This window comes from Brachionichthys hirsutus, chromosome 18, assembly GCF_040956055.1.
Source record: "Brachionichthys hirsutus isolate HB-005 chromosome 18, CSIRO-AGI_Bhir_v1, whole genome shotgun sequence".
Taxonomy (NCBI): domain Eukaryota; kingdom Metazoa; phylum Chordata; class Actinopteri; order Lophiiformes; family Brachionichthyidae; genus Brachionichthys; species Brachionichthys hirsutus.
The window spans coordinates 12,119,401-12,146,274 of NC_090914.1; the positions used below are offsets into that span (position 1 = coordinate 12,119,401).

At 45.2% G+C, this 26,874-nt stretch overlaps 2 protein-coding genes across 2 annotated transcripts in view; both read right to left on the reverse strand.

The window, feature by feature from the left end:
- Nucleotides 1–10,434, reverse strand: part of rab3gap2 (RAB3 GTPase activating protein subunit 2 (non-catalytic)) — a 27,960-nt gene extending 17,526 nt beyond the window's left edge. Inside the window, exons 1-9 of the mRNA XM_068751765.1 lie at nt 10,326–10,434; nt 9,297–9,385; nt 7,835–7,970; nt 7,652–7,733; nt 6,689–6,736; nt 6,542–6,617; nt 6,372–6,473; nt 6,130–6,229; nt 392–490 (exon numbers count right to left, since the gene is read on the reverse strand). Coding sequence (XP_068607866.1) covers nt 392–490; nt 6,130–6,229; nt 6,372–6,473; nt 6,542–6,617; nt 6,689–6,736; nt 7,652–7,733; nt 7,835–7,970; nt 9,297–9,385; nt 10,326–10,434 — 841 coding nt within the window. The remainder of the gene's footprint in view (nt 1–391; nt 491–6,129; nt 6,230–6,371; nt 6,474–6,541; nt 6,618–6,688; nt 6,737–7,651; nt 7,734–7,834; nt 7,971–9,296; nt 9,386–10,325) is intronic.
- A 2,209-nt stretch (nt 10,435–12,643) lies between these two features.
- zmp:0000001267 (b(0,+)-type amino acid transporter 1) lies at nt 12,644–24,770 on the reverse strand. The gene is made up of 6 exons (XM_068752189.1): nt 24,075–24,770; nt 21,449–21,582; nt 20,614–20,743; nt 19,982–20,106; nt 13,154–13,241; nt 12,644–13,084 (listed from the first exon to the last, which is right to left on the reverse strand). The coding sequence occupies exons 1-6, from the start codon at nt 24,765–24,767 to the stop codon at nt 12,854–12,856; spliced, it is 1,401 nt and encodes a 466-aa protein (XP_068608290.1). The 5' UTR covers nt 24,768–24,770; the 3' UTR covers nt 12,644–12,853.
- Between the last annotated feature and the right edge of the window lie 2,104 nt (nt 24,771–26,874).

Below are 26,874 nucleotides of genomic sequence, written 5' to 3' on the forward strand. Positions count from 1 at the left end.
GATCCGATACTTCTTTAATACATAAAAACATTAAGACGAGTGAAGAAACGGATCCAGGATGTCCCTTGTTTTTTATTTTAATCCTCTTATTTCAACATTAACTCTTAGAGCACTTCTGAGGCGTAGCTCGAACATTCAGGTAATAAATAAAGTACTTTGTTCACTTTGGACTTGGACTAGTGCAGCAGGAAATACTACATACGAGTATTTAAGATAAACTGAATCGCCAGGTTGTTGTCCGCAGCGCAGATACATGAGAGTAAGTCATAAATAAAGTACCGGTAAGATGGAAGCAGGTACTTGTACTGAGGTACAATCAATGACTACACGTTACATGATGAGGATCTATCTGTAGGATTGATCACTTTGACGTCCCAGTACGTCCTCTTACCCACACTGCTGTGGTCCACAATAGTGTCCATGTCCTGCAGAGCCCACTTCTTGTAGGCCAAGGGGGGGGGCTGGATGGCATCGCTGCCTGCTGCCGTGGCTGGGGGCAAAGCACAGCAATGCCCCGTTCGATTACCCCGAGCTCCAGGCCTCAGCTAGCAGCTAGCAAATATTACTCTAGAGCAGTGGCCCCCAGCCTTCTCCTGCCACGGGCAATCTTTTCACGGGGGGGTAACTAAATAAAAAAATGAATCTAATCTTATCAATAAACTTTATATTATGCACTTGCAATAACTATTAAACAAGTATTACACCAATATTTCCTCACCATTATTTGTGGTCTCACTAATCTCTTCTGTCCTTCATGTTCACGTTTTGTGTTTCATAAATTCCACGTTCTTGTTTTTTAATCCGGGTTCTTGTTTTTCAATCCAGGGTTCTTGTTTTTTACTCCAGAGTTCTTGTTTTTCAATCCAGGGTTCTTGTTTTTTACTCCAGGGTTCTTGTTTTTTAATCCGGGTTCTTGTTTTTTACTCCAGGGTTCTTGTTTTGTAATCCGGGTTCTTGTTTTGTAATCCGGGTTCTTGTTTTTCAATCCAGGGTTCTTGTTTTTTACTCCAGGGTTCTTGTTTTTTACTCCAGGGTTCTTGTTTTTTAATCTGGGTTCTTGTTTTTTACTCCAGGGTTCTTGTTTTTTAATCTGGGTTCTTGTTTTTTAATCTGGGTTCTTGTTTTTACTCCAGGGTTCTTGTTTTTTAATCTGGGTTCTTGTTTTTACTCCAGGGTCCTTGTTTTTTCATCCGGGTTCTCGTTTTTTCATCTGGGTTCTTGTTTTTTCATCTGGGTTCTTGTTTTTTACTCCAGAGTTCTTGTTTTTCAATCCAGGGTTCTTGTTTTTTACTCCAGGGTTCTTGTTTTTTAATCCGGGTTCTTGTTTTTTAATCCGGGTTCTTGTTTTTTACTCCAGGGTTCTTGTTTTGTAATCCGGGTTCTTGTTTTGTAATCCGGGTTCTTGTTTTTCAATCCAGGGTTCTTGTTTTTTACTCCAGGGTTCTTGTTTTTTACTCCAGGGTTCTTGTTTTTTAATCTGGGTTCTTGTTTTTTACTCCAGGGTTCTTGTTTTTTAATCCGGGTTCTTGTTTTTTACTCCAGAGTTCTTGTTTTTCAATCCAGGGTTCTTGTTTTTTACTCCAGTGTTCTTGTTTTTTAATCCGGGTTCTTGTTTTTTAATCCGGGTTCTTGTTTTTTACTCCAGGGTTCTTGTTTTTCAATCTGGGTTCTTGTTTTTTAATCCGGGTTCTTGTTTTGTAATCCGGGTTCTTCTTTTTCACTCCAGGGTTCTTGTTTTTTAATCCGGGTTCTTGTTTTTTACTCCAGGGTTTTTGTTTTGTAATCCGGGTTCTTGTTTTGTAATCCGGGTTCTTGTTTTTTAATCTGGGTTCTCGTTTTTTAATCTGGGTTCTCGTTTTTTAATCCAGGGTTCTTGTTTTTTAATCCAGGGTTCTTGTTTTTTCCTCCGGGTTCTTGTTTTTTAATCCAGGGTTCTTGTTTTTTACTCCGGATTCTTGTTTTTTACTCCGGGTTCTTGTTTTTTACTCCGGGTTCTTGTTTTTCAATCCAAGGTTCTTGTTTTTCAATCCAAGGTTCTTGTTCTTCAATCCAGGGTTCTTGTTTTTTACTCCAGGGTTCTTGTTTTTTAATCTGGGTTCTTGTTTTTTAATCTGGGTTCTTGTTTTTACTCCAGGGTTCTTGTTTTTTCATCCGGGTTCTCGTTTTTTCATCTGGGTTCTTGTTTTTTCATCTGGGTTCTTGTTTTTTAATCTGGGTTCTTGTTTTTTAATCTGGGTTCTCGTTTTTTCATCTGGGTTCTTGTTTTTTCATCTGGGTTCTTGTTTTTTAATCTGGGTTCTTGTTTTTTAATCTGGGTTCTTGTTTTTCAATCCAGGGTTCTTCTTTTTTACTCCAGGGTTCTTCTTTTTTACTCCAGGGTTCTTCTTTTATAATCCGGGTTCTTGTTTTATAATCCGGGTTCTTGTTTTGTAATCCGGGTTCTTGTTTCTCAATCCAGGGTTCTTGTTTTTTACTCCAGGGTTCTTGTTTTTTACTCCAGGGTTCTTGTTTTTTAATCTGGGTTCTTGTTTTTTACTCCAGGGTTCTTGTTTTTTAATCTGGGTTCTTGTTTTTTAATCCGGGTTCTTGTTTTTTTACTCCAGGGTTCTTGTTTTTTACTCCAGGGTTCTTGTTTTTTAATCCGGGTTCTTGTTTTTTAATCCGGGTTCTTGTTTTTTACTCCAGGGTTCTTGTTTTTTAATCCGGGTTCTTGTTTTGTAATCCGGGTTCTTGTTTTTTAATCTGGGTTCTCGTTTTTTAATCCAGGGTTCTCGTTTTTTAATCCAGGGTTCTCGTTTTTTACTCCGGGTTCTTGTTTTTTAATCCAGGGTTCTTGTTTTTTAATCCAGGGTTCTTGTTTTTTAATCCGGGTTCTTGTTCTTCAATCCAGGGTTCTTGTTTTTTACTCCAGGGTTCTCGTTTTTTAATCTGGGTTCTCATTTTTTAATCCAGGGTTCTTGTTTTTTCCTCCGGGTTCTTGTTTTTTAATCCAGGGTTCTTGTTTTTTACTCCGGATTCTTGTTTTTTACTCCGGGTTCTTGTTTTTTACTCCGGGTTCTTGTTTTTTACTCCGGGTTCTTGTTTTTTACTCCGGGTTCTTGTTTTTCAATCCAGGGTTCTTGTTTTTCAATCCAAGGTTCTTGTTTTTCAATCCAAGGTTCTTGTTTTTCAATGCAGGGTTCTTGTTCTTCAATCCAGGGTTCTTGTTTTTTACTCCAGGGTTCTTGTTTTTTAATCTGGGTTCTTGTTTTTTAATCTGGGTTCTTGTTTTTACTCCAGGGTTCTTATTTTTTCATCTGTGTTCTTGTTTTTTCATCTGGGTTCTTGTTTTTTAATCTGGGTTCTCGTTTTTTACTCCAGGGTTCTTGTTTTTTAATCCGGGTTCTTGTTTTTTAATCCGGGTTCTTGTTTTTTAATCCGGGTTCTCGTTTTTTCATCTGGGTTCTTGTTTTTTCATCTGGGTTCTTGTTTTTTAATCTGGGTTCTTGTTTTTTAATCTGGGTTCTTGTTTTTTAATCTGGGTTCTTGTTTTTTAATCCAGGGTTCTTGTTTTTTCCTCCGGATTCTTGTTTTTTAATCCAGGGTTCTTGTTTTTCAATCCAGGGTTCTTGTTTTTTACTCCAGGGTTCTTGTTTTTTAATCTGGGTTCTTGTTTTGTAATCCGGGTTCTTGTTTTTCACTCCAGGGTTCTTGTTTTTTAATCCGGGTTCTTGTTTTTTACTCCAGGGTTTTTGTTTTGTAATCCGGGTTCTTGTTTTTTAATCTGGGTTCTTGTTTTTTAATCCAGGGTTCTTGTTTTTTAATCCAGGGTTCTTGTTTTTTACTCCGGGTTCTTGTTTTTTACTCCAGGGTTCTTGTTTTTTAATCTGGGTTCTTGTTTTTTAATCTGGGTTCTTGTTTTTACTCCAAGGTTCTTATTTTTTAATCCGGGTTCTCGTTTTTTCATCTGGGTTCTTGTTTTTTCCTCCGGGTTCTTGTTTTTTAATCCAGGGTTCTTGTTTTTTACTCCGGATTCTTGTTTTTTACTCCGGGTTCTTGTTTTTTACTCCGGATTCTTGTTTTTTACTCCGGGTTCTTGTTTTTTACTCCGGGTTCTTGTTTTTTACTCCGGGTTCTTGTTTTTTACTCCGGGTTCTTGTTTTTCAATCCAGGGTTCTTGTTTTTCAATCCAAGGTTCTTGTTTTTCAATCCAAGGTTCTTGTTCTTCAATCCAGGGTTCTTGTTTTTTACTCCAGGGTTCTTGTTTTTTAATCTGGGTTCTTGTTTTTTAATCTGGGTTCTTGTTTTTTAATCCGGGTTCTTGTTTTTTTACTCCAGGGTTCTTGTTTTTTAATCTGGGTTCTTGTTTTTTAATCCGGGTTCTTGTTTTTTTACTCCAGGGTTCTTGTTTTTTACTCCAGGGTTCTTGTTTTTTAATCCGGGTTCTTGTTTTTTAATCCGGGTTCTTGTTTTTTACTCCAGGGTTCTTGTTTTTTAATCCGGGTTCTTGTTTTGTAATCCGGGTTCTTGTTTTTTAATCTGGGTTCTCGTTTTTTAATCCAGGGTTCTCGTTTTTTAATCCAGGGTTCTCGTTTTTTACTCCGGGTTCTTGTTTTTTAATCCAGGGTTCTTGTTTTTTAATCCAGGGTTCTTGTTTTTTAATCCGGGTTCTTGTTCTTCAATCCAGGGTTCTTGTTTTTTACTCCAGGGTTCTCGTTTTTTAATCTGGGTTCTCATTTTTTAATCCAGGGTTCTTGTTTTTTCCTCCGGGTTCTTGTTTTTTAATCCAGGGTTCTTGTTTTTTACTCCGGATTCTTGTTTTTTACTCCGGGTTCTTGTTTTTTACTCCGGGTTCTTGTTTTTTACTCCGGGTTCTTGTTTTTTACTCCGGGTTCTTGTTTTTCAATCCAGGGTTCTTGTTTTTCAATCCAAGGTTCTTGTTTTTCAATCCAAGGTTCTTGTTTTTCAATGCAGGGTTCTTGTTCTTCAATCCAGGGTTCTTGTTTTTTACTCCAGGGTTCTTGTTTTTTAATCTGGGTTCTTGTTTTTTAATCTGGGTTCTTGTTTTTACTCCAGGGTTCTTATTTTTTAATCCGGGTTCTCGTTTTTTCATCTGTGTTCTTGTTTTTTCATCTGGGTTCTTGTTTTTTAATCTGGGTTCTCGTTTTTTACTCCAGGGTTCTTGTTTTTTAATCCGGGTTCTTGTTTTTTAATCCGGGTTCTTGTTTTTTAATCCGGGTTCTCGTTTTTTCATCTGGGTTCTTGTTTTTTCATCTGGGTTCTTGTTTTTTAATCTGGGTTCTTGTTTTTTAATCTGGGTTCTTGTTTTTTAATCTGGGTTCTTGTTTTTTAATCCAGGGTTCTTGTTTTTTCCTCCGGATTCTTGTTTTTTAATCCAGGGTTCTTGTTTTTCAATCCAGGGTTCTTGTTTTTTACTCCAGGGTTCTTGTTTTTTAATCTGGGTTCTTGTTTTGTAATCCGGGTTCTTGTTTTTCACTCCAGGGTTCTTGTTTTTTAATCCGGGTTCTTGTTTTTTACTCCAGGGTTTTTGTTTTGTAATCCGGGTTCTTGTTTTTTAATCTGGGTTCTTGTTTTTTAATCCAGGGTTCTTGTTTTTTAGTCCGGGTTCTTGTTTTTTACTCCGGGTCCTTGTTTTTTAATCCGGGTTCTTGGTCTCTCTGTGCTGAAGCAGGTTTGAATCTTCGTTGCTCGTTAACGAAGCTAATCAGCTGTTGTAGATAAATCGTGTTTTAAGTCTGACTCCTCGTTTGTCTGTTAAAATAAGTTTTCTTTTCCTCAGTTCGACTTTTCCTTTTAAGAAGCTCTCCAAAGATGTTTGTTTTGTTTTTTAAATACATTTTCGCTAGTTTACACCTGTTTATTTAAGTAACCAATCACGTGACCAAGAAAAGGCGAGTGTTACATAAAATCCATCTGTTTTTCAAAATAAAACACCTTTTAGATGCTGATAATCGATTCAACGGAAATGTTATAAATTAGTTATTCTTTCTGTGCGGCCCCGTAACAAATGGGGACCACCGCTCTAGAGCACAGGGTGCATTCACTGGAACACACACACACTATCAGATACTCAGAGTGGTCCACACAAACCTCTAGAAGCCCGGCTAACACACAGACCAACAGCAGTACCTCGAGCGACCTGGTTCCTGCAGGCGCGCAGGGACTGGAACAGGCTGAAGCCGTCGATGGTGACCAGAGCGCCGGGATAGAGGATGCTCAACTCCTCCTGCTGGAAGGAAGCAAGCAAAGATCAGGGGCGGCTCGAGGAGAGGCTGGTCTCCCTCCGACCCGGCCTGGGTGCACAATGCCCTCCGTACCTTCATGTAACTCATCCACACATTTGAGCACATGTATTTATTCCAGAATAGTACCTGCTCAGTCACTCCGGGATGACGTGGGGTGGCATAGGTGCGACACTTGAGGCGCAGCACCGGGTCCTCATGCAGAAGCTGGGCCAGGAGCAGGACTCCACTCTGAGAGACACGTTTATTAAAGGCGTTAGTCCTCTTTGAGGACACGTCGGTAGGCATGGGTTCGGTACCTCTGTGTAGAAGCGGACATAGCCAGAACTGAATCCCACGACCACACACGTCCAGTCGGGACGCCCTGTGGAGCTCCTACACACAAACACAATACGTATCGTAGTACTTGTACTTCTATACCACCTGTACTCAGACGCTACTCTTACCTCTTCTGGCTTGCCAGTGGTATACAGATAGAACTGCTCACACACTCTCTGTGGTGAGAAAACAATCCGTTACGCCACTGCCCATCCACTATTCCACCTCAGCGTTAGTCCGCCTCAGCGTTAGTCCGCCTTCAGCGTTAGTCCGCCTTCAGCGTTAGTCCGGCTTCAGCGTTAGTCCGGCTTCAGCGTTAGTCCGGCTTCAGCGTTAGTCCGCCTTCAGCGTTAGTCCGCCTTCAGCGTTAGTCCGCCTTCAGCGTTAGTCCGCCTTCAGCGTTAGTCCAGCTTCGGCGTTAGTCCGCCTTCGGCGTTAGTCCGCATCAGCGTTAGTCCGCTTCAGCGTTAGTCCGCATCAGCGTTAGTCCGCTTCAGCGTTAGTCTGCTTCAGCGTTAGTCTGCTTCAGCGTTAGTCCGCCTTCAGCGTTAGTCCGGCTTCAGCGTTAGTCCGCCTTCAGCGTTAGTCCGCCTTCAGCGTTAGTCCGCCTTCAGCGTTAGTCCGCCTTCAGCGTTAGTCCGCCTTCAGCGTTAGTCCGCCTTCAGCGTTAGTCCGCCTTCAGCGTTAGTCCGCCTTCGGCGTTAGTCCAGCTTCGGCGTTAGTCCGCCTTCGGCGTTAGTCCGCCTTCGGCGTTAGTCCGCATCAGCGTTAGCCCGCCTTCAGCGTTAGTCCGCATCAGCGTTAGTCTGCTTCAGCGTTAGTCTGCTTCAGTGTTAGTCTGCTTCAGTGTTAGTCCGCTCCAGTGTTAGTCCACCTCAGTGTTAGTCCACCTCAGTGTTAGTCCGCCTCAGTGTTAGTCCGCTTCAGTGTTAGTCCGCTTCAGTGTTAGTCCACATCAGTGTTAGTCCGCTTCAGTGTTAGTCCACATCGTGTTAGTCTGCTTCAGTGTTAGTCCGCTTCAGTGTTAGTCCACATCAGTGTTAGTCCACATCATGTTAGTCCACATCGTGTTAGTCTGCTTCAGCTCCTACCCGTCGTCGGTGCTCAGGGTTCCGGTCCAGGACACGGCCAGGCTCACCCCCTCCCTGCCGCCGCCGTCTGAACGCCACTTAGCTGCGAGAGTCAAGCGACGTTAGCCACATTAGCGCCGTTAGCGCCGCTAGCGAGCACCTCTCTGTGCTGGCGACTCATGAGTGCGTGTCTGGATACCTGACCTGAGAGACAGACAGCCTTCTGTTCCCGAGCCACCACCAGGAGGTCAGAGCAGGGAGACAGGCTCACGACGCAGTCCTGCAGCCAAGCCCCGCCCTGCAGCCAAGCCCCGCCCTGCCCCGAGGTTTCCTCGTTCACCTGCAGGCAAGGAGGAAGTGGAAGGGAACCTTTCAACAACCGTCACATTCCACCAATGTTTCCAGGAACTGGACCCCCCCTGTCCCCTGACATTACCCCCCAGGGCCTGGTGGTGGCTGATCGTGAACCGGTGAACAGGCCGGTAAATTAGCCAGATAACGGGCCGGTGAACGGGCCGGTAAACTGGCCGGTGAACTAGCCGTTTAACGGGTCGGTGAACGGGCCGGTAAACTAGCCAGATAACGGGCCGGTAAACTAGCCAGACAACGGGCCGGTGAACGGGCTGGTGAACAGGCTGGTGAACGGGCCGGTAAACGGGCCGGTAAACGGGCCGGTGAACGGGCTGGTGAACTAGCCAGATAACGGGCTGGTGAACTAGCCGTTTAACGGGCTGGTGAACTAGCCAGATAACGGGCCGGTAAACGGGCCGGTGAACGGGACGGTAAACGGGCCGGTAAACTAGCCGGATAACGGGCCGGTAAACGGGCCGGTGAACGGGCTGGTGAACTAGCCAGATAACGGGCCAGTGAACGGGTCGGTGAACGGGCCGGTGAACGGGCCGGTAAACTAGCCAGATAACGGGCCGGTGAACTAGCCAGATAACGGGCCGGTGAACGGGCCGGTAAACTAGCCAGATAACGGGCCGGTGAACTAGCCAGATAACGGGCCGGTAAACTAGCCAGATAACGGGCCGGTAAACTAGCCAGACAACGGGCCGGTGAACGGGCTGGTGAACGGGCCGGTGAACGGGCCGGTAAACGGGCCGGTAAATGGGCCGGTGAACGGGCTGGTGAACTAGCCGTTTAACGGGCTGGTGAACTAGCCAGATAACGGGCCGGTAAACGGGCCGGTGAACGGGACGGTAAATGGGCCGGTAAACTAGCCGGATAACGGGCCGGTAAACGGGCCGGTGAACGGGCTGGTGAACTAGCCAGATAACGGGCCAGTGAACGGGTCGGTAAACGGGCCGGTGAACGGGCTGGTGAACTAGCCAGATAACGGGCCGGTGAACGGGCCGGTAAACTAGCCGGATAACGGGCCGGTAAACGGGCCGGTAAATGGGCCGGTGAAACTACGGCACCCAGCTTGATTCCATGTGGGGACCGGAATGGAAGCCCAACAGGACCCCAAGCGGGCCGGCCCACTCCTCTACAACAAGGGGGGCTATTTTCTGAAAAAAGTGGCTCCAGGAACATTTTAAAGATTACCAGCATCTTTAAAGTCAAAGACAAAGATAAATATAATTCCTCTAAAACTGGCAGGAACCTAAACGCTCATGTCCTGAGCCCTGATTTAAAGCACCGGATGAACTACAAAAGGGCGGACCGCGGGGGTGGGCGGGGCTTCCTCCTCTTTGTTGTTGTCAGCGTCCCATGAAGACTCCCAGTCAGACGTGTCCCACGAAAGCTCGTTTTCTGGAAGGGAAACGGAAAACGGGAAACTGAAACAGCGTTTATTTCAACTTATGACAACAACAACAACAACAACAACAACAACTCCCAACAGCATTTACTGTGAGTGTCAAATTACAAGAATGTTTAATTTAACCTGATGCATGTTAGCTTAGCATCAGAGTTCTGAACCATGATCCAGCTCGTCATTACGTCATTAAACTGTGAACTACTGTTAGCTTAGCATCAGAGCGTTCTGAACCATGATCCACCTCATCATTACGTCATTAAACTGTGAACTACTGTTAGCTTAGCATCAGAGTTCTGAACCATGATCCAGCTCATCATCACGTCATTAAACTGTGAACTACTGTTAGCTTAGCATCAGAGTTCTGAACCATGATCCAGCTCGTCATTACGTCATTAAACTGTGAACTACTGTTAGCTTAGCATCAGAGTTCTGAACCATGATCCAGCTCGTCATTACGTCATTAAACTGTGAACTACTGTTAGCTTAGCATCAGAGTTCTGAACCATGATCCAGCTCGTCATTACGTCATTAAACTGTGAACTACTGTTAGCTTAGCATCAGAGTTCTGAACCATGATCCACCTCGTCATTACGTCATTAAACTGTGAACTACTGTTAGCTTAGCATCAGAGTTCTGAACCATGATCCAGCTCGTCATTACGTCATTAAACTGTGAACTACTGTTAGCTTAGCATCAGAGTTCTGAACCATGATCCAGCTCGTCATTACGTCATTAAACTGTGAACTACTGTTAGCTTAGCATCAGAGTTCTGAACCATGATCCAGCTCGTCATTACGTCATTAAACTGTGAACTACTGTTAGCTTAGCTAGCACCACGCACAACTAGAAGCAGCGACAGGCTCCGTTCAGCGACCGAACCGGGTTGTGGTTCGTCATGTTTACACGGTACAGCTAAGCCTATCGGCTGTTTACCTGTCTGTTTGTTTTCCTCCGCGGGATCGGGCTTCTGGATCTGAAACAAGTAGTCCCTGACCGTCTTGAGCTCCTGGAGCCGACAGAACTCCAGCAGGCTGCAGGACATTTCTCCGGCGTCCCGGAGGGAGCTCAGCCAGCTAGCCGGCTAGCCAGCTAGCCTGCTTGCTAACGGCAACGTCGTTGTTTAGCAGTTCGAGTTGTTTTTCAACTTCTGCTATTGTGTTTGAGACTTCTTACTTTTACTTTAAAACATTACCAAGATTAATGTAGCGCACAAAAGTAGCACAAAATTAGCTGTTCCCGTCCAAGACCTGATGTTTACGTGCAGACGCGATCTCATTAGCATAATGACACCTGTATGCTTCCGGGTTAGAGACCGCCTTCTTCTTCTTCTTCGTTGGTGTTTTACACCAGTCGTAATTCGTTGACTTGCATTACTGCCCCCCCACGGTTTTCGCCAGTGTCTGTCTCCATGGCAACAAGATATCTGCCAGATCGTGTTTCCGCTTTGTAAACGGATGGGCCTTTGTTTAAGGACCGGGGCGAAGTAAAAGGCTTTTTTTTGAGCTCTGTTGATTTTATGAGCTATAATTTCTCATTTTTGTCAAATTTAAAACAAATACAGTCAGTCAATCTATGTTTTAGGTGTATTTATTGTTTATGACAGTAAAATATTTAAATGCAATAAATAATAGCCGTTCATGTCCACGGCGTAGCCCGTCTCTCACAACCTTTGCTCTGTCTCACCACCGAACGTCCTCTGGTTCTGATCCAGAACGAGGGCAGGAACAAATATTACATTCTAACATTAAACCATTTATGGATTAAGAATCAGTTAAAAATAAACATCAACTCTGAACGGAGGACGATGAAAGACACCGTCTCCGTCTCCCTCCGTCTCCGTCTCCCTCCGCCTCCGTCTCCCTCCGTCTCTCTCCGTGTCTCTCCGTCTCTCTCCGTCTCCGTGTCCGTCTCTCTCCGTCTCCCTCCGTCTCAGTCTCTCTCCGTCTCCATCTCCGTCTCTCTGTCTCCGTCTCTCTCCGCCCCCGTCTCCGTCTCTCTGTCTCCGTTTCTCTCCCCCTCCGTCTCTCTGTCTCCGTCTCCCTCCGTCTCTCTCCGTCTCCCTCCGTCTCTCTCCGTCTCCCTCCGTCTCTTTCCGTCTCCCTCCGTGTCTCTCCGTCTCCGTCTCCCTCCGTCTCTCTCCGCCTCCGTCTCCGTCTCTCTCCCTCCATCTCTCTGTCTCCGTCTCTCTCCGTCTCTATCTCCATCTCCGTCTCCCTCCGTCTCCGTCCGTCTCCCTCCGTCTCTCTCCGTCTCCCTCCGTCTCCGTCTCCCTCCGTCTCTCTCCGTCTCCCTCCGTCTCTCTCCGTCTCCCTCCGTCTCTTTCCGTCTCCCTCCGTGTCTCTCCGTCTCCGTCTCCCTCCGTCTCTCTCCGCCTCCGTCTCCGTCTCTCTCCCTCCATCTCTCTGTCTCCGTCTCTCTCCGTCTCTATCTCCATCTCCGTCTCCCTCCGTCTCCGTCCGTCTCCCTCCGTCTCTCTCCGTCTCCCTCCGTCTCCGTCTCTATCTCCATCTCCGTCTCCCTCCGTCTCCGTCTCTCTCCGTCTCCCTCCGTGTCTCTCCGTCTCCCTCCGTGTCTCTCCGTCTCCGTCTCCCTCCGTGTCTCTCCGTCTCCGTCTCCCTCCGTGTCTCTCCGTCTCCCTCCGTGTCTCTCCGTCTCCGTCTCCCTCCGTGTCTCTCCGTCTCCGTCTCCCTCCGTCTCTCTCCGCCTCCGTCTCCGTCTCTCTCCCTCCGTCTCCGTGTCCGTCTCTCCCCGTCTCCGTGCTGCTCAAACAGGAAGCTACTGACCGTACGGAGGCTTGAGCTGGAATTGGGGAACCTGAAGTTCTTTATCCTGCTCAAAATGACGATTCTAATGTTTTAGCTTGCGTTAGCTCAGCAGCTAAAGGTAGGGGGCGTGCCTTCCCTTCATTGATCAGCTGTGTGGTAATATGACCTGTATCAGCTGTTTGGATGTGAAGCAGCGTTTCTGTTTATTATTACTGAAACATACTTAAAAAGAATCCTTATTATTGGATGCCCCAAAGCAACAGAATAACGACTGAGCGGAACGCGAGAATGTCGGCTCTGCCGCTCGCTTCCTCCGGCGGAACTGTTCAAACAGGAAATACGCTAAATGTATTACATACAAGAGTACATAAAGCAGTATAAGACCCAGCCATAGTAAAAGGTGGGAGTAAATTAAAATGAGAAGAGCACTCAGAGAGCACAGACCTCCTCCAAGCAGCTCACCCCCCCCCCCCCCCCCTAATCTGATTTACACCGTCCACATGGTGATCTGGATCAGCTGTTCCTGGTAACATTCCCAACCTTTCATTAAGATCCGTCCAGAACATTTGGCGTTATCTTGATAAGAGGCCCACACAAACGCAGCCTAATTAGCATAATTAGCATACTTAGCAGGGTTTAGCCACAGACAGGAACACAACTGACGTAGAACTGGAGCGAGTCCTTGTTACGCTGGAATCAAAGGTGCTTGTCTCCTGGGGCGACTTCCAGAAACACCTGCAGGAACACCGTGAGCTTGGTCAGCACACCTGGGCGGAGCTCGTAATGGATGAAAGGTACGTAGAACACGGCGCCGCTGAAGACAAACAAAGCCACGTAGAGGAACTCCATTTGTGGGTCGTCTATAATCGGTGCCAGGACAAGGAACACTGCAGCAACCAGGACCAGGACGGGGAGCAGGACGGGGACCTGCAGGGACACCGACAAGCTGATTCTCACCGAGTCTCCATGGAACACACACCTGGGCTTTAGACCGACCTTGTATGGACGGGGGAGGTGTGGCTTCCTTATCTTCAGGTAGATGAGTCCAGACAGGGTGACGGCGTAGAAAAACCAGGCTGTGAAACTGACGAAGAAGAGAAACGTCAGATAAAGGCAAGATAAAAGGAGTAGAGTAGAGTAGAGTAAAGTAAAAGCAGAGTAGAGTAAAGTAGAGTAGAGTAGAGTAAAGTAAAAGCAGAGTAGAGTAGAGTAGAGTAGAGTAAAGCAGAGCAGAGTAAAGTAAAAGCAGAGTAGAGAAAAGCAGAGTAGAGTAGAGTAGAGAAAAGCAGAGTAGAGTAAAGTAAAAGCAGAGTAGAGTAAAGTAGAGTAGAGAAAAGCAGAGTAGAGTAAAGTAAAAGCAGAGTAGAGTAAAGTAGAGTAGAGTAGAGTAGAGAAAAGCAGAGTAGAGTAAAGTAAAAGCAGAGTAGAGTAAAGTAGAGTAGAGTAGAGAAGAGTAAAGCAGAGTAGAGTAGAGTAGAGTAGAGTAGAGTAGAGTAAAAGCAGAGTAGAGTAAAGTAGAGTAGAGTAAAGTAGAGTAGAGTAGAGTAAAGTAAAAGCAGAGTAGAGTAAAGTAGAGTAGAGTAGAGTAGAGTAAAGCAGAGTAGAGTAAAGTAGAGTAGAGTAAAGTAAAAGCAGAGTAGAGTAAAGTAGAGTAGAGTAAAGTAGAGTAGAGTAGAGTAAAGTAAAAGCAGAGTAGAGTAGAGTAGAGTAGAGTAAAGCAGAGCAGAGTAAAGTAAAAGCAGAGTAGAGTAAAGTAGAGTAGAGAAAAGCAGAGTAGAGTAAAGTAAAAGCAGAGTAGAGTAAAGTAGAGTAGAGTAGAGCAGAGTAAAAGCAGAGCAGAGTAAAGCAGAGCAGAGTAAAGTAGAGTAGAGTAGAGTAAAGTAAAAGCAGAGTAGAGTAAAGTAGAGTAGAGTAAAGTAGAGTAGAGTAGAGTAAAGTAAAAGCAGAGTAGAGTAGAGTAGAGTAGAGTAAAGCAGAGCAGAGTAAAGTAAAAGCAGAGTAGAGTAAAGTAGAGTAGAGAAAAGCAGAGTAGAGTAAAGTAAAAGCAGAGTAGAGTAAAGTAGAGTAGAGTAGAGCAGAGTAAAAGCAGAGTAGAGTAAAGCAGAGCAGAGTAAAGCAGAGCAGAGTAAAGCAGAGCAGAGTAAAGCAGAGCAGAGTAAAGCAGAGTAGAGTAAAGTAGAGTAGAGTAGAGTAAAGTAAAAGCAGAGTAAAGTAAAAGCAGAGTAGAGTAGAGTAGAGTAGAGTAAAGCAGAGCAGAGTAAAGTAAAAGCAGAGTAGAGTAAAGTAGAGTAGAGAAAAGCAGAGTAGAGTAAAGTAAAAGCAGAGTAGAGTAAAGTAAAAGCAGAGTAGAGTAAAGTAGAGTAGAGTAGAGTAGAGTAAAAGCAGAGTAGAGTAAAGCAGAGCAGAGTAAAGCAGAGTAGAGTAGAGTAGAGTAAAGCAGAGCGGAGTAAAGTAGAGTAGAGTAGAGTAAAGTAAAAGCAGAGTAAAGTAAAAGCAGAGTAGAGTAAAGTAGAGTAGAGTAGAGTAAAGTAAAAGCAGAGTAGAGTAGAGTAGAGTAAAGCAGAGCAGAGTAAAGTAAAAGCAGAGTAGAGTAAAGTAGAGTAGAGAAAAGCAGAGTAGAGTAAAGTAAAAGCAGAGTAGAGTAAAGTAAAAGCAGAGTAGAGTAAAGTAGAGTAGAGTAGAGTAGAGTAAAAGCAGAGCAGAGTAAAGCAGAGCAGAGTAAAGCAGAGCAGAGTAGAGTAGAGTAAAAGCAGAGTAGAGTAAAGCAGAGTAGAGTAGAGAAAAGCAGAGTAGAGTAAGGTAAAAGCAGAGTAGAGTAGAGTAGAGTAGAGTAGAGTAAAAGCAGAGTAGAGTAAAGCAGAGTAGAGTAAAGCAGAGCAGAGTAAAGCAGAGCAGAGTAAAGCAGAGCAGAGTAAAGCAGAGCAGAGTAAAGCAGAGCAGAGTAAAGCAGAGCAGAGTAAAGCAGAGTAGAGTAGAGTAGAGTAGAGCAGAGTAGAGTAAAACAGAGTAGAGTAAAGCAGAGTAGAGTAGAGTAGAGTAGAGCAGAGTAGAGTAAAACAGAGTAGAGTAAAGCAGAGTAGAGTAGAGTAGAGTAGAGTAGAGTAGAGTAGAGCAGAGTAAAGCAGAGTAGAGTAAAGCAGAGTAGAGTAAAAGCAGAGCAGAGTAGAGTAAAAGCAGAGTAGAGTAAAGCAGAGTAGAGTAAAGCAGAGTAGAGTAGAGTAAAAGCAGAGTAGAGTAAAGCAGAGTAGAGTAGAGTAAAAGCAGAGTAGAGTAAAGCAGAGCAGAGTAGAGTAAAGCAGAGTAGAGTAGAGTAAAGCAGAGTAGAGTAGAGCAGAGTAGAGTAGAGTAAAAGCAGAGTAGAGCAGAGCAAAGCAGAGTAGAGCAGAGCAAAGCAGAGTAGAGCAGAGCAAAGCAGAGTAGAGCAGAGTAAAGCAGAGTAGAGCAGAGTAAAGCAGAGTAGAGCAGAGTAAAGCAGAGTAGAGCAGAGTAAAGCAGAGTAGAGTAGAGTAAAGCAGAGTAGAGTAGAGTAAAGCAGAGTAGAGTAGAGTAAAGCAGAGTAGAGTAGAGTAAAGCAGAGTAGAGTAGAGTAAAGCAGAGTAGAGTAGAGTAAAGCAGAGTAGAGTAGAGTAAAGCAGAGTAGAGTAGAGTAAAGCAGAGTAGAGTAGAGTAAAGCAGAGTAGAGTAAAGCAAAGCAGAGTAGAGTAGAGCAGAGCAGAGCAGAGTAGAGCAGAGTAGAGCAGAGCAGAGCAGAGCAGAGCAGAGCAGAGCAAAGCAGAGTAGAGCAAAGCAGAGCAGAGCAGAGCAGAGCAGAGTAGAGCAGAGCAGAGCAGAGCAGAGTAGAGTAGAGTAGAGCAGAGCAGAGTAGAGTAGAGTAAAGCAGAGCAGAGCAGAGTAGAGTAGAGCAGAGCAGAGTAGAGCAGAGCAGAGCAGAGCAGAGCAGAGCAGAGCAGAGCAGAGCAGAGCAGAGCAGAGCAGAGCAGAGCAGAGCAGAGCAGAGCAGAGCAGAGCAGAGCAGAGCAGAGCAGAGCAGAGCAGAGCAGAGCAGAGCAGAGCAGAGCAGAGCAGAGCAGAGCAGAGCAGAGCAGAGCAGAGCAGAGCAGAGCAGAGCAGAGCAGAGCAGAGCAGAGCAGAGCAGAGCAGAGCAGAGCAGAGCAGAGCAGAGCAGAGCAGAGCAGAGCAGAGCAGAGCAGAGCAGAGCAGAGCAGAGCAGAGCAGAGCAGAGCAGAGCAGAGCAGAGCAGAGCAGAGCAGAGCAGAGCAGAGCAGAGCAGAGCAGAGCAGAGCAGAGCAGAGCAGAGCAGAGCAGAGCAGAGCAGAGCAGAGCAGAGCAGAGCAGAGCAGAGCAGAGCAGAGCAGAGCAGAGCAGAGCAGAGCAGAGCAGAGCAGAGCAGAGCAGAGCAGAGCAGAGCAGAGCAGAGCAGAGCAGAGCAGAGCAGAGCAGAGCAGAGCAGAGCAGAGCAGAGCAGAGCAGAGCAGAGCAGAGCAGAGCAGAGCAGAGCAGAGCAGAGCAGAGCAGAGCAGAGCAGAGCAGAGCAGAGCAGAGCAGAGCAGAGCAGAGCAGAGCAGAGCAGAGCAGAGCAGAGCAGAGCAGAGCAGAGCAGAGCAGAGCAGAGCAGAGCAGAGCAGAGCAGAGCAGAGCAGAGCAGAGCAGAGCAGAGCAGAGCAGAGCAGAGCAGAGTAGAGTAGAGAAAAGCAGAGCAGAGTAAAGTAAAAGCAGAGTAGAGTAAAGTAGAGTAGAGTAAAGCAGAGTAGAGTAAAGCAGAGCAGAGTAAAGCAGAGTAGAGTAAAGCAGAGTAGAGTAAAGCAGAGCAGAGTAAAGCAGAGCAGAGTAAAGCAGAGCAGAGTAAAGCAGATTAGAGTAGAGTAGAGTAAAAGCAGAGTAGAGTAAAGTAGAGTAGAGTAAAGCAGAGCAGAGTAAAGCAGAGCAGAGTAAAGCAGAGCAGAGTAAAGCAGATTAGAGTAGAGTAGAGTAAAAGCAGAGTAGAGTAAAGCAGAGTAGAGTAGAGAAAAGCAGAGTAGAGTAAAGTAAAAGCAGAGTAGAGTAGAGTAGAACAGAGTAGAGCAGAGTAGAGCAGAGTAGAGCAGAGCAGAGTAGAGCAGAGTAGAGTAGAGCAGAGTAGAGCAGAGTAGAGTAGAGCAGAGTCGAATAGAGTAAAACAGAGTAGAGTCGAGCACAGCAAAACAGAGTAGAGTAGAGCAGAGTAGAATAGAGGAGTAGAGTAGAAATAAGTAGAATATAGCAGAGCAGAGCAGCATAGAGTAGAGCAGAGTAGAGTAAAGTAAAAGCAGAGTAGAGTAGAGTAGAGTAGAGTAGAGTAAAAGCAGAGTAGAGTAAAGCAGAGCAGAGTAAAGCAGAGCAGAGTAAAGCAGAGCAGAGTAAAGCAGAGCAGAGTAAAGCAGAGCAGAGTAAAGCAGAGCAGAGTAAAGCAGAGCAGAGTAAAGCAGAGCAGAGTAAAGCAGAGCAGAGTAAAGCAGAGCAGAGTAGAGCAGAGCAGAGTAAAGCAGAGTAGAGTAGAGCAGAGTAGAGTAAAACAGAGTAGAGTAAAGCAGAGTAGAGTAAAGCAGAGTAGAGTAGAGTAGAGTAGAGTAGAGCAGAGTAAAGCAGAGCAGAGTAAAGCAGAGCAGAGTAGAGCAGAGTAGAGTAGAGTAGAGTAGAGTAGAGTAGAGCAGAGCAGAGCAGAGCAGAGCAGAGCAGAGCAGAGCAGAGCAGAGCAGAGCAGAGCAGAGCAGAGCAGAGCAGAGCAGAGCAGAGCAGAGCAGAGCAGAGCAGAGCAGAGCAGAGCAGAGCAGAGCAGAGTAGAGTAGAGTAGAGTAGAGCAGAGCAGAGTAGAGTAGAGTAGAGTAGAGAAAAGCAGAGCAGAGTAAAGTAAAAGCAGAGTAGAGTAAAGTAGAGTAGAGTAAAGCAGAGCAGAGTAAAGCAGAGTAGAGTAAAGCAGAGTAGAGTAAAGCAGAGCAGAGTAAAGCAGAGCAGAGTAAAGCAGAGCAGAGTAAAGCAGATTAGAGTAGAGTAGAGTAAAAGCAGAGTAGAGTAAAGTAGAGTAGAGTAAAGCAGAGCAGAGTAAAGCAGAGCAGAGTAAAGCAGAGCAGAGTAAAGCAGATTAGAGTAGAGTAGAGTAAAAGCAGAGTAGAGTAAAGCAGAGTAGAGTAGAGAAAAGCAGAGTAGAGTAAAGTAAAAGCAGAGTAGAGTAGAGTAGAACAGAGTAGAGCAGAGTAGAGCAGAGTAGAGCAGAGCAGAGTAGAGCAGAGTAGAGTAGAGCAGAGTCGAATAGAGTAAAACAGAGTAGAGTCGAGCACAGCAAAACAGAGTAGAGTAGAGCAGAGTAGAATAGAGGAGTAGAGTAGAAATAAGTAGAATATAGCAGAGCAGCATAGAGTAGAGCAGAGTAGAGTAGAGCAAAACAGTAGAATAGAGCAAAACAGAGTAGAGTAGAAAGTAGAGTACAATAGAATATAATAGAGCAGATCAGAGTAGAGCAGAGTACAGTACAGTACAGCAAAACAGAGTAGAGCAGAGCAGAGTAGAATAGAGGAGTAGAGCAGAACAGAGTAGAGTAAAGCAGAGTAGAGTATAACAGAGCAGAGTAGAGTAGAGTAGAGTATAACAGAGCAGAGCAGAGCAGAGCAGAGCAGAGCAGAGCAGAGCAGAGCAGAGCAGAGCAGAGTAGAGTAGAGTAGAGTAGAGTAGAGTAGAGTAGAGTAGAGCAGAGCAGAGCAGAGTAGAGTAGAGCAGAATAGAGCAGAGTAGAGTAGAGTAGAGTAGAGTAAAGCAGAGTAGAGTAAAGCAGAGTAGAGTAGAGTATAACAGAGCAGAGCAGAGTAGAGTAGAGTAGAACAGAGCAGAACAGAGTAGAATAGAGGAGTCGAGTAGAGCAGAGTAAAGCAGAGTAGAGTAGAGTAGAGTAGAGTAGAGTAGAGTAGAGTAGAGTAGAGTAGAACAGAGTAGAGTAGAGTAGAACAGAGTAGAATAGAGTAGAGCAGAACAGAGCAGAACAGAGGAGTCGAGTAGAGTAGAGTAAAACAGAGTAGAGTAGAGCAGAACAGAGTAGAGTAGAGTAGAGTAGAACAGAGTAGAGTAGAGTAGAGTAGAACAGAGTAGAACAGAGCAGAACAGAGTAGAATAGAGGAGTCGAGTAGAGTAGAGTAAAACAGAGTAGAGTAGAGTATAACAGAGCAGAGCAGAGTAGAGCAAAACAGAGCAGAGTAGAGTAGAGCAGAGTAGAGTAGAGTAGAGCAGAGTAGAGTAAAGCAGAGTAGAGTAGAGTAGAACAGAGCAGAACAGAGTAGAATAGAGGAGTCGAGTAGAGCAGAGTAAAGCAGAGCAGAGTAGAGTAGAGTAGAGTAGAGTAGAGTAGAGTAGAACAGAGTAGAGTAGAGTAGAGTAGAGTAGAGTAGAACAGAGTAGAGTAGAGTAGAGCAGAACAGAGTAGAATAGAGGAGTAGAGTAGAGTAGAGTAAAACAGAGTAGAGTAGAGCAGAACAGAGTAGAGTAGAGTAGAGTAGAGTAGAGTAGAGTAGAGTAGAGTAGAACAGAGTAGAGTAGAGTAGAGTAGAACAGAGTAGAACAGAGCAGAACAGAGTAGAATAGAGGAGTCGAGTAGAGTAGAGTAAAACAGAGTAGAGTAGAGCAGAACAGAGTAGAGTAGAGTAGAGTAGAGTAGAGTAGAGTAGAGTAGAGTAGAACAGAGTAGAGTAGAGTAGAGTAAAACAGAGTAGAGTAGAGCAGAACAGAGTAGAGTAGAGCAGAACAGAGTAGAGTAGAGTATTGTAGAACAGAGTAGAGTAGAGTAGAACAGAGTAGAGTAGAGTAGAGTAGGCAAACGTTTACCTGAAGAAGTTGACAATACTCTGAAAGTCTCCAGGAATCAGGACCAACAGGGAGACGGCCGCGGTGAAGATCAGGGCTGGGGACGGAGTCAGTCTGTGGACATGGACCATGGACAGAATGTCCGGCTGCAAAACAAACTCCAGTGAGGCCGAGTGTCGGCCAAATCAATCCTCTGCATTCAATCGTTGATTGATTGATTGATTGATTGGGACAGAGCTCGGTCTATAAACGCCTGTCTTCATGTCTCTCATCTCATTCTCTGGATATTCTGTCAGAACCAGAAGTTAACCATTAAAATAATTCTACTTTAACGAAATAATCATTCCAGTTTAAATAAAGATCATCCCAAAGTTATCGATCAGATCATTTAGGTCTGAGCTGCCTTCCATTTAAAAAACTAAATACAGCAAAGCGTCTTTGACATTTGACACTTTGTTCAAGCCCAGAAGACATATTAAACACATACGAGACATCGGTCCATTAATTACGTTTATGCATCAGAATAAATGGACATTCTGTCCCTCAAACGAAGCTGAAGATCTTTGGTTGAGGAACACCTGGCCGGGTAATTCTCCCAGCATGCAGTGCGTTTGGCTCAGATATACCTGCCGATGAGGCAGAGTGTTTCTCACCATGTGTCCTTCTCTGGCAGCAACAAAGCAGACACGTCCCCCACTGAAGAACGTCCCGTTCAGCGACCCAAAGGCAGACAGCGCTGCAGCCAGGGACATGACCCAGCCCCAGCGTCCAAACACCTTATTCCTGAGGGACAGAGACAAGACCCAGCGTCCAAACACCTTATTCCTGAGGGACAGAGACAAGACCCAGCGTCCAAACACCTTATTCCTGAGGGACAGAGACAAGACCCAGCGTCCAAACACCTTATTCCTGAGGGACAGAGACAAGACCCAGCGTCCAAACACCTTATTCCTGAGGGACAGAGACAAGACCCAGCATCCAAACACCTTATTCCTGAGGGACAGAGACAAGACCCAGCATCCAAACACCTTATTCCTGAGGGACAGAGACAAGACCCAGCGTCCAAACACCTTATTCCTGAGGGACATGACCCAGCGTCCAAACATCTTATTCCTGAGGGACAGAGACAAGACCCAGCGTCCACACACCTTATTCCTGAGGGACAGAGACAAGACCCAGTGTCCACACACCTTATTCCTGAGGGACAGAGACAAGACCCAGCGTCCAAACACCTTATTCCTGAGGGACAGAGACAAGGCCCAGCGTCCAAACACCTTATTCCTGAGGGACAGAGACAAGGCCCAGCGTCCAAACACCTTATTCCTGAGGGACAGAGACAAGACCCAGCGTCCAAACACCTTATTCCTGAGGGACAGGCTTCACCTCCACCTTTCAGGACAGGAACGTCCAGCAGTGAGGTCATTCGTCCTGACTCCATTATGTCACTTTAAACAGTACTCACGTTGAGTACTCACGTTGAGTACTCACCCCCAGGTCACTGCCACGGCGCTGGAGGACGTGAGCTCTGCAGGCGTCATCACTGTCAGGTAGCTGACGTTCACCAACAGATACAAACCAGTCACCAGAGAAATGGCGATGAGGATCGCCCGAGGAAGATTCACCTGGAAGGGAAGACAACGATCAATAAAGATTCACCTGGAAGGGAAGACAAGGATCAATAAAGATTCACCTGGAAGGGAAGACAACGATCAATAAAGAGTCACCTGGAAGGGAAGACAAGGATCAATAAAGAGTCACCTGGAAGGGAAGACAACGATCAATAAAGATTCACCTGGAAGGGAAGACAACGATCAATAAAGATTCACCTGGAAGGGAAGACAACGATCAATAAAGAGTCACCTGGAAGGGAAGACAACGATCAATAAAGATTCACCTGGAAGGGAAGACAACGATCAATAAAGATTCACCTGGAAGGGAAGACAACGATCAATAAAGATTCACCTGGAAGGGAAGACAACGATCAATAAAGAGTCACCTGGAAGGGAAGACAAGGATCAATAAAGAGTCACCTGGAAGGGAAGACAAGGATCAATAAAGAGTCACCTGGAAGGGAAGACAAGGATCAATAAAGAGTCACCTGGAAGGGAAGACAACGATCAATAAAGAGTCACCTGGAAGGGAAGACAAGGATCAATAAAGAGTCACCTGAAAGGGAAGACAACGATCAATAAAGAGTCACCTGGAAGGGAAGACAACGATCAATAAAGAGTCACCTGGAAGGGAAGACAACGATCAATAAAGAGTCACCTGGAAGGGAAGACAACGATCAATAAAGAGTCCCCTGGAAGGGAAGACAAGGATCAATAAAGAGTCACCTGGAAGGGAAGACAAGGATCAATAAAGAGTCACCTGGAAGGGAAGACAAGGATCAATAAAGAGTCACCTGGAAGGGAAGACAACGATCAATAAAGAGTCACCTGGAAGGGAAGACAAGGATCAATAAAGAGTCACCTGAAAGGGAAGACAACGATCAATAAAGAGTCACCTGAAAGGGAAGACAACGATCAATAAAGAGTCACCTGGAAGGGAAGACAAGGATCAATAAAGAGTCACCTGAAAGGGAAGACAACGATCAATAAAGAGTCACCTGGAAGGGAAGACAACGATCAATAAAGAGTCACCTGGAAGGGAAGACAACGATCAATAAAGAGTCACCTGGAAGGGGACAACGATCAATAAAGAGTCACCTGGAAGGGAAGACAACGATCAATAAAGAGTCACCTGGAAGGGAAGACAACGATCAATAAAGAGTCACCTGGAAGGGGACAACGATCAATAAAGAGTCACCTGGAAGGGAAGACAACGATCAATAAAGAGTCACCTGGAAGGAACGACAACGATCAAGAAAGAGTCACCTGGAAGGAACGACAATGATCAATAAAGAGTCACCTGGAAGGGAAGACAACAATCAATAAAGAGTCACCTGGAAGGAAAGACAACGATCAATAAAGAGTCACCTGGAAGGAACGACAATGATCAATAAAGAGTCACCTGGAAGGGAAGACAACGATCAATAAAGAGTCACTTGGAAGGAAAGACAAGGATCAATAAAGAGTCACCTCCTGGAAGGAAAGACAACGATCAATAAAGAGTCACCTGGAAGGGAAGACAACGATTAATAAAGAGTCACCTGGAAGGGAAGACAACAATCAATAAAGAGTCACCTGGAAGGGAAGACAAGGATCAATAAAGAGTCACCTGGAAGGAAAGACAACGATCAATAAAGAGTCACCTGGAAGGGAAGACAAGGATCAATAAAGAGTCACCTGGAAGGGAAGACAACGATTAATAAAGAGTCACCTGGAAGGGAAGACAACAATCAATAAAGAGTCACCTGGAAGGAAAGACAACGATCAATAAAGAGTCACCTGGAAGGAACGACAATGATCAATAAAGAGTCACCTGGAAGGAAAGACAAGGATCAATAAAGAGTCACCTCCTGGAAGGAAAGACAACACTATTAATATTATAAATAATAACACTATTAATAAAATAAATAATAACACTTAATAAAATAATAGCACTATTAATAAAATACATAATACAATTAATAAAATAAATAATAACACTTAATAAAATAAATAATAACACTATTAATAAAATACATAATACAATTAATAAAATAAATAACACTTAATAAAATAAATAACACTATTAATAAAGTACAAAATAACACTATTAATAAAATAAATAATAACATATTAATAATATAAATAACACTATTATTAATATAAAAAATAACACTATTAATAAAATAAATAACACTTAATAAAATAATAACACTATTAATAAAATAAAAAATAACACTATTAATAAATTAAATAACACTATTAATAAATTAAATAATAACACTTAATAAAATAAATAACACTATTAATAAAATAAATAACTAAATAACTAACTGTAGAATTATTATGGACCAAAAATACCAAAATTTAAAATAAATAAATGAATAAAAGTGAAAAAAACATAATTATATATATATATATTTCATCAGATCAATCTTTGTGTATGTGTCGACAATAGTGGTAGGAGTTCTGCAAGGTTCTGTGCTTGGAACACAACTTTGTAGCTTTGATGCCTTCTGGCTTACCTCCGGACGTTTCAGCTCTTCGGTGATGTAGTTCAGACTGTTCCATCCTTCGTAGGACCACAGTCCCTGATAAAAAGCAAGACCAATTGGACCGATGCCCACATGAGTGTTTTCAAAAGAGTCTTCAAAGCCTTCAGTGCGTCCCCCGACCAGCATCACCACGCCTCCCATTATAATGACTGCCAGGGACAGGACTTTGACCACCATAAAAAAAACTTGGACCGACATCGAAAGGCGGACGTTAATGCAGTTTACTGCGGCTAGAAGCAAAATGGCCACTGCAGCCACACACTTCACCAGCACCTCTGGGGGGGGACAGTCTGAGTAGAAAGGGGCCACGACATACTGGGCAAAGCCCAGTGCCGTCCCAGCGACACCAGCAGGTCGAACAAAAAGCACGGAGCTAAAAATCAACATGAACGCCACAACGGGGCCGGATGTCCTGAGGATGTAGACGTACTCGCCCCCGGATTCTCGAATAACCGTGCCCAGCTCAGCGTAACACAACGACACCAGGATCACCAGGAGACCGCAGCACGCCCACACCACCAAGCCGGCCCCAGGGCTGCCAACGGTGGAGAGCACCGTCTGCGGGCTCATGAAGATCCCAGACCCAATCATCGTCCCCCCGATGAGGGACACAGCTCCCATCAGCCCCACGTCCCGCTTCAGCCGGAGCTTCTCCTCGTCCATCTTTACAGATCGTCTGTTTTCTAACAGCCTTCTTGAGAAGACACGCGTGACCAAAGTCACTCTGGCAACACGCCAAGGAGTTAATAATTACGCGAGTCACACAACCGACGTTTGAGCGAGCCTTATCGGTCATCTCGACGGCTAAGTGTGTCCCGGGGAGACCACATTCTCCACAGGACACAGGACAGCTTCAGGACAGTGCTTTTCTTCCTAGGGGGGGCATAACAGAAAATAATTGAGAAGCACTGCTCTAAATAAACACTAGCTCTGTGTTTCTGCACGTTTCACACCCGCTCTCTCATGGACAGACGGTGACTGAGGGTAATAGTGACTCTCTCTCATGGACAGACGGTGACTGAGGGTAATAGTGACTCTCTCTCATGGACAGACGTGACTGAGGGTAATAGTGACTCTCTCTCATGGACAGACGTGACTGAGGGTAATAGTGACTCTCTCTCATGGACAGACGTGACTGAGGGTAATAGTGACTCTCTCTCATGGACAAACATGACTGAGGGTAATAGTGACTCTCTCTCATGGACAGACGTGACTGAGGGTAATAGTGACTCTCTCTCATGGACAGACGGTGACTGAGGGTAATAGTGACTCTCTCTCATGGACAGACGTGACTGAGGGTAATAGTGACTCTCTCTCATGGACAGACGTGACTGAGGGTAATAGTGACTCTCTCTCATGGACAGATGGTGACTGAGGGTAATAGTGACTCTCTCTCATGGACAGACAGTGACTGGGGGTAATAGTGACTCTCTCCCATGGACAGACAGTGACTGAGGGTAATAGTGACTCTCTCTCATGGACAGACGTGACTGAGGGTAATAGTGACTCTCTCTCATGGACAGACAGTGACTGAGGGTAATAGTGACTCTCTCTCATGGACAGACAGTGACTGAGGGTAATAGTGACTCTCTCTCATGGACAGACGTGACTGAGGGTAATAGTGACTCTCTCTCATGGACAGACAGTGACTGAGGGTAATAGTGACTCTCTCTCATGGACAGACGTGACTGAGGGTAATAGTGACTCTCTCTCATGGACAGACAGTGACTGAGGGTAATAGTGACTCTCTCTCATGGACAGACGTGACTGAGGGTAATAGTGACTCTCTCTCATGGACAGACGCGACTGAGGGTAATAGTGACTCTCTCTCATGGACAGACGTGACTGAGGGTAATAGTGACTCTCTCTCATGGACAGACGTGACTGAGGGTAATAGTGACTCTCTCTCATGGACAGACGTGACTCTCTCTCATGGACAGACAGTGACTGAGGGTAATAGTGACTCTCTCTCATGGACAGACGTGACTGAGGGTAATAGTGACTCTCTCTCATGGACAGACAGTGATTGAGGGTAATAGTGACTCTCTCTCATGGACAGACGTGACTGAGGGTAATAGTGACTCTCTCTCATGGACAGATGTGACTGAGGGTAATAGTGACTCTCTCTCATGGACAGACGTGACTGAGGGTAATAGTGACTCTCTCTCATGGACAGACGTGACTGAGGGTAATAGTGACTCTCTCTCATGGACAGACGTGACTGAGGGTAATAGTGACTCTCTCTCATGGACAGACAGTGACTGGGGGTAATAGTGACTCTCTCCCATGGACAGACAGTGACTGAGGGTAATAGTGACTCTCTCTCATGGACAGACGTGACTGAGGGTAATAGTGACTCTCTCTCATGGACAGACAGTGACTGAGGGTAATAGTGACTCTCTCTCATGGACAGACAGTGACTGAGGGTAATAGTGACTCTCTCTCATGGACAGACGTGACTGAGGGTAATAGTGACTCTCTCTCATGGACAGACAGTGACTGAGGGTAATAGTGACTCTCTCTCATGGACAGACAGTGACTGAGGGTAATAGTGACTCTCTCTCATGGACAGACGTGACTGAGGGTAATAGTGACTCTCTCTCATGGACAGACGTGACTGAGGGTAATAGTGACTCTCTCATGGACAGACGTGACTGAGGGTAATAGTGACTCTCTCTCATGGACAGACGGTGACCGAGGGTAATAGTGACTCTCTCTCATGGACAGATGTGACTGAGGGTAATAGTGACTCTCTCTCATGGACAGACGG